A 12,396-nucleotide genomic window follows, 5' to 3' on the forward strand; every position below is an offset into this window, starting at 1 on the left:
GATTCTATTCCGGCCTGATCGAGAACCGACAGATAGATAGCCGTGCCATGACAGGATGCGTTGAACATTTCCACTGAGAGGATGGGAGGTAGCCACTAACAACGGTGAAACCCTTGCATAAGCTTGCCATGGAAAGGAGTAAGAAGGATTGGATGAAGACAGTAGGAAAGCAGAGAGACGGAAAGGGACAAGCATCTTCATACGCTTATCTAAAATTCCTACCAATGAATTACATAAGTATCTCTATCTTTATCTTTATGTTTTCGTACATCACCTATATCCATTTGAGTTTGCCTGACTAAGATTTACAAGGTGACCATAGCTTGCTTCATACCAACAATCTCTGTGGGATCGACCCTTACTCGCGCAAGGTTTATTACTTGGACGACTTAGTACACTTGCTGGTTAGTTGTGCGAAGTTGTAGTGATCACAATTTCGTGCACCAATAACCACAGCTTGCTCAATCCGACAATTCGACCCTCACTCACCTGAGGTATTACTTGAACGACCCGGTGCACTTGCCGGTTCAGTTGTGCGAGTCACAAATTTGCGCACCAGACATAATATTCATCCTCAACCATCAATATCAGCTAGAAATAATAAGAAGGCACTTTGCATCTTTAAAAGCCAATGTATATGTTGAAAACCTGGTAATCTTAGAATAACATTAATGATTTTATTATGAGTTGTTGTGCCATATATGCAATAACTTTGGTTTTTTATTTTTCTAGGTTGTCTCTGCAATGTGTTTCTTTCTGAACAAAAAAAATTACAAGATTTGTGAAACAAATATATTATCTCCCCCTTGATATTGTGGTAAGGTGTAGTAAACTCAAATTTTGGTGTATTTATATAATGTATTATGTGTTATAACTATTTCTTTCGGTGTTATATAAATTCTGCAGAATTTGGCTTTGGAGAATCAAAAGGGCAAGTTCAAATAGGCAAAAACTAACAAACCGTTTGATATTCAAGACTATAAGGACTTCATCCCATATATGGACAAGAAAAAGTTGGCATCTCATCCATTTGTAAGTTTTCGTTTATAAAGTTTATTAACACAATTCTTTCATTAGGTGTTAATTAAACTAAAAAATTGTTCTCTCTGGCCAAACTTAAGATATTTAACCCAGTTTGCTATACGAATCATTGGTGGATATGGATGGCGGATGTTAAAAACAAGAAATTTGATGTCCTTGACCCATTTCACAAATAGTCTCCTTCGAAAGATAGAACAATACTTAATAAATTTGTTAAAGTTGCTTTTGTTTTCTCTAAAATTCCTTGGTTTCTGTCTGTTGTTAGCAATATAAAAATTCGGTGTAGTTCTTTTTTAAATAAGGTGTACTATTAGTTCATTCAGTGTAATTTGGTATTAAATATAGTCTTTCTTATATTTTTTTTTTTTGGTTTTTAGAGTTACATGATTTCAAGAATAAGGGTATTTGCCGGAGGACAACCTCTGACGAACAAAGATGATGAAGTTGAAGTACCATATGTTAACATCGTCAGGCAACATATCAGGTATAAATCTTTCTATCTGAGAAATTTTGTGTTTTCTCTTACGTCCTATTTTATTTTGCTAATTTATTTTTGCTTTTAGCTTTGATTGTGCCATTTATGTGATGAAATGGCTTGAGGTAATTAAACCATAAAATATCAAATAGGACAAATATGAATGAGAGAATTGGACACAAGTAGAAAAAAAAGAAATTAACGGAGTTTAATAAAAGAAATTTCTTTAAACTATAGGTGAAAGTGGATCATTTCAAAGTTGAATATGCTTCACTGATTCTATTTGATGAAATCAATCGACTTAGAGATAGATCCATCCAAGAAAGTGAAGTAATCAGATTATCAAAGCCATCTGTAGCATTATTGAGTCCTTATTGTGAATTGTATTCAGAAGATATCGACAGTGAATAGTTTGAATGTTGTAGACTGTTAAAAATTGGGCATTAAATTGTCTATTTGAACACATACTTTCTATAAATTATATAGTTTGTGAATATTTAATCCAAACATTTTATAAATTTTCTTTGCAAAAATAAAGTTTTATAAAACTGTTTGTGCTATATTCAAATACTATTAATATGAATGAATATAGGTTCAACAAAATCCAGAGAAATAAGATTAAATTGACTAATATGCCAAATTCTTTTAGTAATACACCGAAAACTAGTCAAAATACACCGAAAATACATGCATACATATTTTTCTGTAAAATTTAACCAGGAGATATAAGAATTTAAAAATTTGAATTATTGCCCTCCTTAAGTATTGAATTGTCTATCTATTGTATATTTAAACAAACAAATCCCTTCAGATAGTTCAAAACATTAATTTTCAAACAAACAGCAACATGTCAAAATATGAAAAAACAAGAAATATAAAAAAAAAGAGAAGAGCATGCAGAATACACTGAAAAATATTCATTTGTACACTGAAATAGTGTCACGCTACACAAAAAAACTATCCTATGCTACTGAATCTCTGAATTGATAATTCACAACATGTTCATGATATTGACTAAATTTGATTGCACCACTGAACCACCATAAAAAGGTTCAATTGCAAAAAATAAATTACATATTAGCAAAACTATTAACAAAAATAAACTCAATTTTTCCTGTTTAAAGAATATCACTTTTACCTCGCTTAGAGCTTTCATTCTTTTTCTTTGAAGCATTTGTGATCTGTTTTTCCGTCTTTGATCCTAGTCTATATTCATCTTCGTGAGATAACGAACATTTTTTCTTACTTTTGGCTTTATATTCTTACATTTCAACCATAGCATTATCGTAAGCGCGGTACAGAATCGTAGCCGGCTCCTCAAATTCTGATGCAAATTCATAGATATTTTGTAACCAAAACACCAAATCGTCAAATCTTTTCTTGGCTCCAACAGAAGCTCGTCGTGGCTGCTCTTGATATGTGTGTGCTTCTTCTTTAGGTCCTTACTCCATCGTTCCAATATATATCAGTGACACTTTATTTACTCGCTCAAAGCTTAACGCACTCAGAGAATGACGGCACAATATCCCCTTGACTCGAATAATAAGCACTGGCATTTAACTTCAGCTGATACCCTATCATGTGTAACCTCAAACTTGTTGAATGTTGAGTTAGAAACTTATTCTACAACTTTATATACCATATATTCTAGAGTGGAATGCCTTGATCTTGTGATGCGATTCACCTTTCCTCTGAATTGTGCTTGAACTTTCCTAAACTTCTTGTGAGTATACACGTGTGAAACTGAGCTTCTATTGAGGATTTTGTTGCACATGGTATGGTGGTAAGAAAATCTGCAGCATCCGATTCTCTCTCTCTCTGCTCTCTACTTCCTAGGCAATTATCATACTGTTTGATGAATTAGATAAGTGAGTTGTTGCGCGTAATGAACTTGTTAAAAAAAGCATGCATTCTCTCGCTCCCTTGAGTGCTTCTCATCCTGGCTCAGAAGTGTTGATCGAGATAAACTGGAATCCATAAATGATGATCTTCGAAAAACTCTACAAAAACACCTAAATCAGAACTAAAATACACCGAAAAAAATATGCAATTTACACCTCTACTACACAAGCAAAACACATACTGAAATTAACAACATCACTTAATCCTAATAAAAAACCAACATTACCTGAAAGCTATTTGTTGTCCCCAAGACCATACTTCATTAGAAAATCATTCCAATTCCTATCAAATGATTCTTTTGTAAGAGATTTCCAACCAACATGACTCATTTCGTGTTCCATTTCTTCGTGTCACTTGTAGCCATTTAATGTACTTGAAATCTTCTTCATGATATGCTAAATACACCACCAGTGAATTATTGTGGCCATACAAGCCTCAATAGCCCTTTGCATTGATGCACATTGATCGATAAGAAGCCAACATTCAAATAACTATTTGAATGATTGAATATCCTCGTTTTTCATCAAAGCACATCCTAGAAGTGTTGATTGACCGTGGTGATTCACCGCAACAAAATAACCAAAAACCAGACTATACCTGAATACGATGACATAGAAACACAATCGTTAATACACCAAAATAATATCTCTTTACACCAAAAATGATACCAAATACACATAAAGCAGAACAACATATTACCTATTTGTATTGTAAGTGGTATCAAATAAAATAATATCTCCAAAATACTCACAAGAAGCCCTGCTTCTTGCGTCGGTCCAAAAAGCAATCTTAATCGACTAATCAACCTCAAGTTCAAGCTCGAAAAAGAAATTATGATTCTTTTCTTTCATTCTTAATAAGTATTTGCCAAATTCTTTTTCATTCTCTAGTTCCGAAATATTCCACACTTCTCTCATGATGTAATTTCTCACATCTTTTTCAATAAAACTTAACTCACGATGACCCCTTGCTGTTGCTGCGACAAATGATTGGTATGTTTTGTTTGGTCTGATTCTAGCTTCCTCGTTATTATCTATTGTACGTCGTACAGACATGCTTAATTCCATGTGCTGTTTAAACATCTCTACTTGATTTGCACCGTAGGGATGTGAATGATGCAACACAACCTTCAAAATGATCCAAACACCAATGCCCTTCAATATGTGTATATAAATTCTTGTAGGACAATTTAATCCAACTGAAGAATTTGTCTTCTCAATTGGAGATATGTTCGATTTCTATTTTTCCTCCCTGCTACATGTAATCAATTGGTTCTTAATTTCATTCCTTTCTTATTTATGCTCTGAACTTTTGTAGAAAAACCTGCAACTTTCGAATAATCTTTATAGAATTTTACAACATCTTCAAGCTTGTTAAAATTCATCCCAACCTTTGGAACAAACTGCTCATCAACATCACACAAAAACTATAAAATACACCAAAAATAGTCCACAATACACCATATTAAAAGCTAGTCTACACCAAAGCTCATCATCAAAAATAATAAAATCAGATTCAGACTCATCATCAAACAGAAACTAAAATGATTCAAGTATATATAGAATCATAAACTACAAACAAACTCCATTATCTAGATTCAAACCACACCTCACTACTTGATTCGATTCAAAACAATAATACAATTCACCCTCATTAAATTGAAAAGTCTGAACCTGTAAATACACCGAAAAGTTTTCACAATACACCAAAATAGTTCTAATATACACCAAAATGAGAAATGCAACAGATTCATCAGAACTCCTACATTACATTCAATTCAAACCATCAACGATGAACAACAATTTTCACAAGCAAAAACAATATTATTCACCTACAGGATCATAAACTACTAACGAAAATATTAACTAGAATCGAACCGCACCTCAGCCACTTCATTGGATTCAAAACAATAACCCACTTTGTTCTGATTCAATTGACAATTTGAACTTGAATCATTCATTATCTTCAAAACTGATTTCAGAGCTTGATTTTAAAAACGAATGTAGAGAACGAAGAAAATTGAGAAAAATGAAGAGAGAAAATGCACAGAACGAAGGAAGAAAAACATAGAGAACGCAAATATAGAAGTTCAAAAACGCTGACAAAATTTGAAAAAAAAGAAACAAAATTCTTTTGAAAAAGACAATTATATATTCACACGTTGATTGATAAATTGATTAGATTAATAGCACGTGAGGTGAATTAGATTAAAGAAATTTGTATATACTTGTATCAAAAAATGACTTATATATGTAGAGAATATTACTAAAAAAATTCAAAAGTCACGTTGATCAATCTTCTTCTTTAATAACTAAATATTTTGCTTACTTATGCTCTAAATAGTCATGTACGCAAAACACACAGATGTTAGACACATGTAAACAATCCATTATAAAATAAGTGTATTCTATTATATAGTTAGTCCTATATGAAAGAGAATAGTAGAATAGGCTAGTCCCAAAATTATATTTTAACTGATTAGTTTTTTATGGTTCATGTCGTAATCCGTATGTACAGATGGGCCAGAAGAGATGGATACATTATCCACTGCTCAATTAATAAAATAGAGAGATCCAATGGACTGGCATTGAAAGTTAACGATGAAACAAACTAGGTCAAGACAAGAAAATCAAGTTTAAGGGAAAGAAATTGCATTAAGATGTGGCCAAAATTAATGCTTTGAAAATATACAAAATAAATATTTGGATATACATGCATTTGAAGAGATCTTTTATACACGTAGAATCTCTCACGTTGAAAATAATAATTCTGACATGGAAATAGAAATGGAAGGGATAAGAGAATATTGCACGCAATATTCGATGTGCTATATTTTATTCCAAGGGTTAAGGGATCAAGAACAACCGATTCCCATAGTCAATTCACTCCCTTACTAAACGGGCGTTGGTGTTCGAATTTTACCTTAATTTATTAGGTAATAATAAATTTTTAAATAAAACTTAAATTTAAAAAAATTAATTTTTAAATTATTGAATTAAAAAATATTATAATAATAAAAAATAAAGTAATATGTGATTACTATTTTTAATAATAATAATAACAAAATTTTTTTATTATTATTTGACAACAAATAATAACATATTTTTTTAAAGAAAATACGAAGTGCACCATTTTTAAATTCTGAAGTTAAAATTTTAAATCATAAATTTTAAATTTTGAATTTTTAATCATAAATTTTAAATCTTAAATCTTAAATGTTGAACTCTAAAATCTAAATCTTAAATTTTAAAACTTTAATTTTAAAGTCTTGTTATATCGAAAATAATATTTTTGATAAAGATGTCATTGAAGTTTTTGACAAGCCAATGTTTGATAAGTTAGACTTCGATTATTGTCAAGTGTCAAAATATTTTGATCAACTTTTAAATACATGTAAGAATTGATTTTAGATTGGAGCCAATTACATACTCTGTTAGGTATTCTCTATTAATCGATTGATACAAATACAGAAGTCGAAGTGACAGACTCGACTGAGATCAATTGTGTCAAAGAAGAGGTCAGCAATGCAATTTGTTAGTAAAAAAATAACAAGTTGTGAATTTCGAGGTGGAGAATAACTACATTGGATTCATCGAGTATGGTCAATCGATAAAGGAGAAAATGTTGATTGACTAGGACTCATAGAGAGAGAGAGAGAGAGAGAGTGAAGCAATCGAAGGAAGTTAATAGGTGAAGATAGTTGGTGGCCGTTACTGATAGCACTCAAAGAGCGGGAACGGTTACTCATGGATTAATGTATGTGGAAGTTACATTTCAATCGGATTGGTTGAAGAGTCTTATAAATAGGAGAAGACTCAAAGGAACAAGGGTTGGAATCTTTTTAGAGAAAACACCCACACTTACTTACATTCCCAGCGACTTTCTGAGTCAGTCAAAAGTCTTTTTCTTTGAATGGTTCCTTCTATGTCTTTACTTTTCATTTAAATTTCCTGTCACTTTCTTTTTATGCAATTTATCTTCTTTGCAATGTGATTTCGATTCCTTTAAATTTAGCAACTTTTATCCTTTCTAATTTTTATCTTTTAATTTGCCCTTTACTTTTCCAAACACTTTTCCTTTCTGTAATTTGATTTTGCTTTTATTCAAATCTTTTATGTTTTATTGTTTATTTCGAATTTTTGTAAAGTTTAGTTTTTTTTTCTTCGTCATTATCAAAAGTATAGATTTTGATACAAATAAAATTGGTACTCACAAAGAAGAATAAGTTTCGCTCCCAAACCATTAGATATCGAACCACCATCGATTTGCTAAAAATCGACAAAATAAGTCTAAACTCTAAATATAAACTATTGATATAAAATATAATAAATGAAAAACTAAAATTGGTTTAACTGACAAAGAATATAATATTGCTTAATTTTTTCAATAATTTTAGAGGCTAAAAAAATTTAATATAGATTTTAGAGGTGTGCTTTACCTACCACTAATCACGCATCAAACACATAATTCAACTTATCTCAAGACGTCTAGCTTAAGTTTTCACGACACATTATATATTATATACAAGAAACTAAAATCATACCCGATTTTCTCGTATAACCCAAAGATAACTCAATTAGGCAAGGTCCAAGTCTTCACCACCAAAATTCAGCACCCAAAGCTCCCACTCAAGCTTTCAATCTTTTCAATTGTGTTTCAAATCCATTTATAAACTACCTAACACATATTATCACATCTATACACATAAACTCAATTACTCAATCACAATTAATTAAAAAATTTACTAGGGTTTGAGGATCTTTGCCTTGTATGTGTCTTAATCAAACAAAAGCTTGCTAATTCTTCAAGTTAATTTGATCCTAAAACATCAAATTAACCAAAAATCTCAACACCTAAAATATAAAATTTTTGAAATTGGAAAAGAGAGAATTGAAACTAGAAATGTGACTTCCTTACTGAAGTAAGTATTGAGCTTTATAGAACTCAATACGGTAGATGTATGGCCACAAATGATACGACAATCGGAGCTTGAAGCGAGAAGTTGTGTGCGGTTTAGTGAAATGTTAGGGTTGAAAGCTCTCCTTCTCTTCCCTTATGATTTTCCAACGTGAAACAACAATGAGGAAGAAGGGGAGGAGCTGAAGCTCCTTTGGCTAAGTGAATTAGTTGGGCCCTTGGGCCCGTTTTAGGTTTGGTTTGATCGGTTTGATTTATTCGGCCCAATTTTAGGTCAAATTTTTTAAAATTAGTGTTAAAATTTTTATTTTAATTAGCTCTATCTTATCAAACTATAAAATTCATATTTCTAATTTTTTATTAAAAATTAATTTATTGACTAATTATTCGTTAACTTTTACAGGATTTACATGAGCAACTGCAAGCAATCAAATCACAAAAATAATCTGATTTTCCTTTTTAGGAAAAAAAACCAAAAGAAGAACTCTATTTGGGTTTAGGTTCTGGGGAGCCATAAGTGTTACTGAGAAGAAAAGAAGAAAGAAGAGCTATGGAAGTGAAGGGAAGCATTACGAGTGGGTCTCCAATCCAACCAAGCTACGGTATGCTCCATGCGAGTAAGAGCACTCCTAAATGTATGACACCATTACACTACGTGCGTCACTACTGTCCATATTGTCCCAATTTTTTTTCTTTTTTGATTCTTCATATTGGGTTTGCAGCAATGGTGTGCTGTCATTTGATGCACAATCTTCTATCATGATATTTGATGTTGTTAGTTAGAACTGATTATTGATGACTCATTCATAATGGATGGGATGAGATTGTGGCGTTGGTGAATTTTTGGCTATTGAAAACAGAGAAATCAATCAGTTTACTCCAATGGTGAATGAAGGATGCAGATCATGATGAAGGCCGACAACAATTTCATCGGTTCAACAGTGGAGTAGCGGCGATTGTGATTTCTCAGGTAGCGGTAGATTTGGATTTTGACATAGTTGGTTCTGCAAAATCCTAACCCTCTCAACTCACATTTTGAAAAAGATGATTACAGAACAAGATGAAGAAGAAGGTCAAATGAAACAAGTGCTGCTTCGTCATCGTCATGCTCGATCATCACTATCGTCTTTTCTCCTGTCTTTTGTGTTTTTTTTTTAAAGAAAATCCGAATGCTTGTGGTTTGCTTGTTGTTGTTGTTTATGGTGGTGACTGTAGTGTGAAAGAGGAAGGTGAAGCTGACAATTGGTAGCGGTGATGGTGGTGGTGAAGGAGGCGATGAAATTCATGAAAAGAACGAAAGGAAGGTTAAGATTTGGGGGGACGGGGTTGAGATTAAGATTAGGAAAAGGATAATTTAGAATTTTTTAATGATTTTTCAATATTTGAATAATTTTATTGTATGAAATTCATTTTTCATAGATACAACTTTAATTTTTTTATGGATAAATTTATCAGTATTTAAAACTTTCATTAGTAAAAATAATAGTTTACTTTTTATTAGGTAAATAAATTATTTTGTAATTAAATTAAATTAATTTTTTATGTGTCTATTTTTTAAACTAATTTTTACTATATCAATAAACTATTTATATCACGATTTATTTATTTCTTAATTTATTTATGAATAATTATTCAAATGAGCCTTGAAATTTTTAAAATCAGGCATTTTAGTCCCTCAAAATTTAAAATATATAAAATAGTTTTCAATATTTATTTTCGTTAAACAATACAGTCTTCTCCGTTAATTACTAACAGTGATTGCTGGCGTGGAACATTAACTCACATATGTGGTAATTAAGTGTGTACGTGTGTGACCTAGACAAATCAGTACTTAAAATGAAGTAACAAAACAGTCCTCGAATAGTTTAAAAAATCTTTAAAATCTCTAAAAAAAATTAAAATTCTAAGTCTTTTTGAAATAATTTATAATTCTTTTTAAATTAATAAATTTTAATCTCTAAAATTTTTAGTCTATTTATCTCAATTTTGATTATTTATATAGAAATCCTTTTTATATATTTTTAAAATAATTATAAATTAATTTTGAAAATATAATTTTTTTCTCAAAAAATAATTTAAAATAAATGAAGCCATATTTATTTTTGACCATGTAAAATATTAATTTAATTTAATTCAGTTTATGAGTATCATATTCTATGATCATTCTTTAATGACGAAGAAAAAAATGAGTTAGTATTGTTTAAAGAAATAGGAGAATTTTTATTTAACATAAAATTTTTCATATATACAATTAAAAATATTTGTGCAAATACTTATGAAGACAACATTTTAGAATTTATATACAATGAGAACTAAGTCATCTATGAAGTTAAATTTGTAAATTTTAGTCAACCACAAAATTAATGTAGATTATTTACAAAATCCTAATGTGAAGTTCCTAATATTTTGCAACATCTGAACAAGAAATGTCTTAGCAAATCTAAGTGTTCTATTCATATTTCTTAAAAAATTTTAGAATTCACTAGGCGTAACGTTGCACAAAATAAACTTGTAGTTAAAGTTGTTTGTTCTACTACGGTAATTATGTCAAGAAAAAATAGACTTTTTTCACTTTGAAATATTTTTTAAAAAATTTATTTAGTATCAATATGTTATGATTTTAAATATATAAATAATGACCTTCGTAATACAATGACTTCTTAAATTTAGTTGTTATTATTATGATTTTTATATTATTTTGAAGTAGACATCATCATAAGTTAATGATTAAATAATAAAATTTTTTAAATTTTTTGAAAATCGTTTTATATTTTATCTTTAGAGATTGATTTGTCTAATTTACATATGCGAATAATACTTAACTGTTAGATGTGTGAGATAATGTTTTACATTAAACATTAATATTAGTGAATAAAAAAAACTATATTATTTAATAAAAATAAATATTATATACTGTTATGTATTTTAAAATTTAAAAAACTAAAATTAAAAATTTTAGGATTAATTTGAATAATTATTCTTTATTCTAAATGATTGATTATTCTAAATGATATTGTTCAGGTACCCAATAATTAAGGAGAAGTGTTTGGGGCCGAACACATGTTCAATACTCTGTTCCTACAACACTACACAATCTATTTCTCTTACGTGATCTTCTCAACTTGTTTCACTTGACCTTCTTCTTCTTCTTCTTCTTCTTCTCACGCTAGCTTCCATGGCGAAGCAGAAACAGAGCAGCACTTATTTGTTTTACTCGGCAATTCTTCTATTCACCATCTTCTGTGTCTCCTCTGTTTTGGTTTCAGCTAGAGTTCATCCTATCTTGCAGAGCTTTAACCAGAAACCCATTTTCCGATCCAACTTCCACTCCATCTATGATACCTCCAACTATGGCACCTTTCAACTCAGTAATGGCTTGGCCAAAACGCCTCAAATGGGGTTCGTCATTTGCTTCTTCTCTCTGATAATATTGCCCTTAAATTCAACCAATTTATGGGCTCTTCAGCTTATCTGAAATTAAAGTTCCTCTCTTTTTCTCTTTCTTATTGCTGCAACCACAAATTACGGATGACCCACATGCACAAAACACGTTCACTTTGATTCTAGTGGTTTTGATCAGGGGTTTCATGTGCAGAGGGCACCAAACTTGATTTTTTCATTGTCTTATTTTAATTGCTTTTGAAGCTAGTTGGGGGGGTTGCTTATGCGATGTGATTTGGTTGTTGTGCAGATGGAATAGCTGGAACTTCTTTGCATGCAATATCAATGAGACCGTCATTAAGGAAACCGGTATTGATTTCTTGTTTATACTACTGATAAAATCACAACTCATATCCTTATATTATTGGAAAAATGGAAAAAAACAAAAAAACAAAGGTTCAGTTAAGTCTCGGAAAATTTGACAATTGCAAGTGCTATTGATTTTGATGGTTTGAAGGAGATTATTGCAATATTTCTTTACCTTCTTTCGTAAGCTAGGAAAAGTATTCATCAAAGACATAGTAATAGCATCCATAGTTAGTTTTGCTTCCAATTGGATAAAATTTCTTATTTAAGATGGTTTAGAAAGCTCTGATATTTATAAATTATAACTACCAATG

The 12,396-nt window shown here is 30.7% G+C and overlaps 1 protein-coding gene across 1 annotated transcript in view; it reads left to right on the top strand.

Moving 5' to 3' along the window:
* Positions 1 to 11,390: 11,390 nt before the first annotated feature.
* Positions 11,391 to 12,396, top strand: part of LOC107470214 (alpha-galactosidase 3) — a 6,178-nt gene continuing 5,172 nt past the window's right edge. Inside the window, exons 1-2 of the mRNA XM_016089602.3 lie at positions 11,391 to 11,734; positions 12,027 to 12,085. Coding sequence (XP_015945088.1) covers positions 11,511 to 11,734; positions 12,027 to 12,085 — 283 coding nt within the window. The 5' untranslated portion in view covers positions 11,391 to 11,510. The remainder of the gene's footprint in view (positions 11,735 to 12,026; positions 12,086 to 12,396) is intronic.

This window comes from Arachis duranensis, chromosome 10, assembly GCF_000817695.3.
Source record: "Arachis duranensis cultivar V14167 chromosome 10, aradu.V14167.gnm2.J7QH, whole genome shotgun sequence".
Taxonomy (NCBI): Eukaryota; Viridiplantae; Streptophyta; class Magnoliopsida; order Fabales; family Fabaceae; genus Arachis; species Arachis duranensis.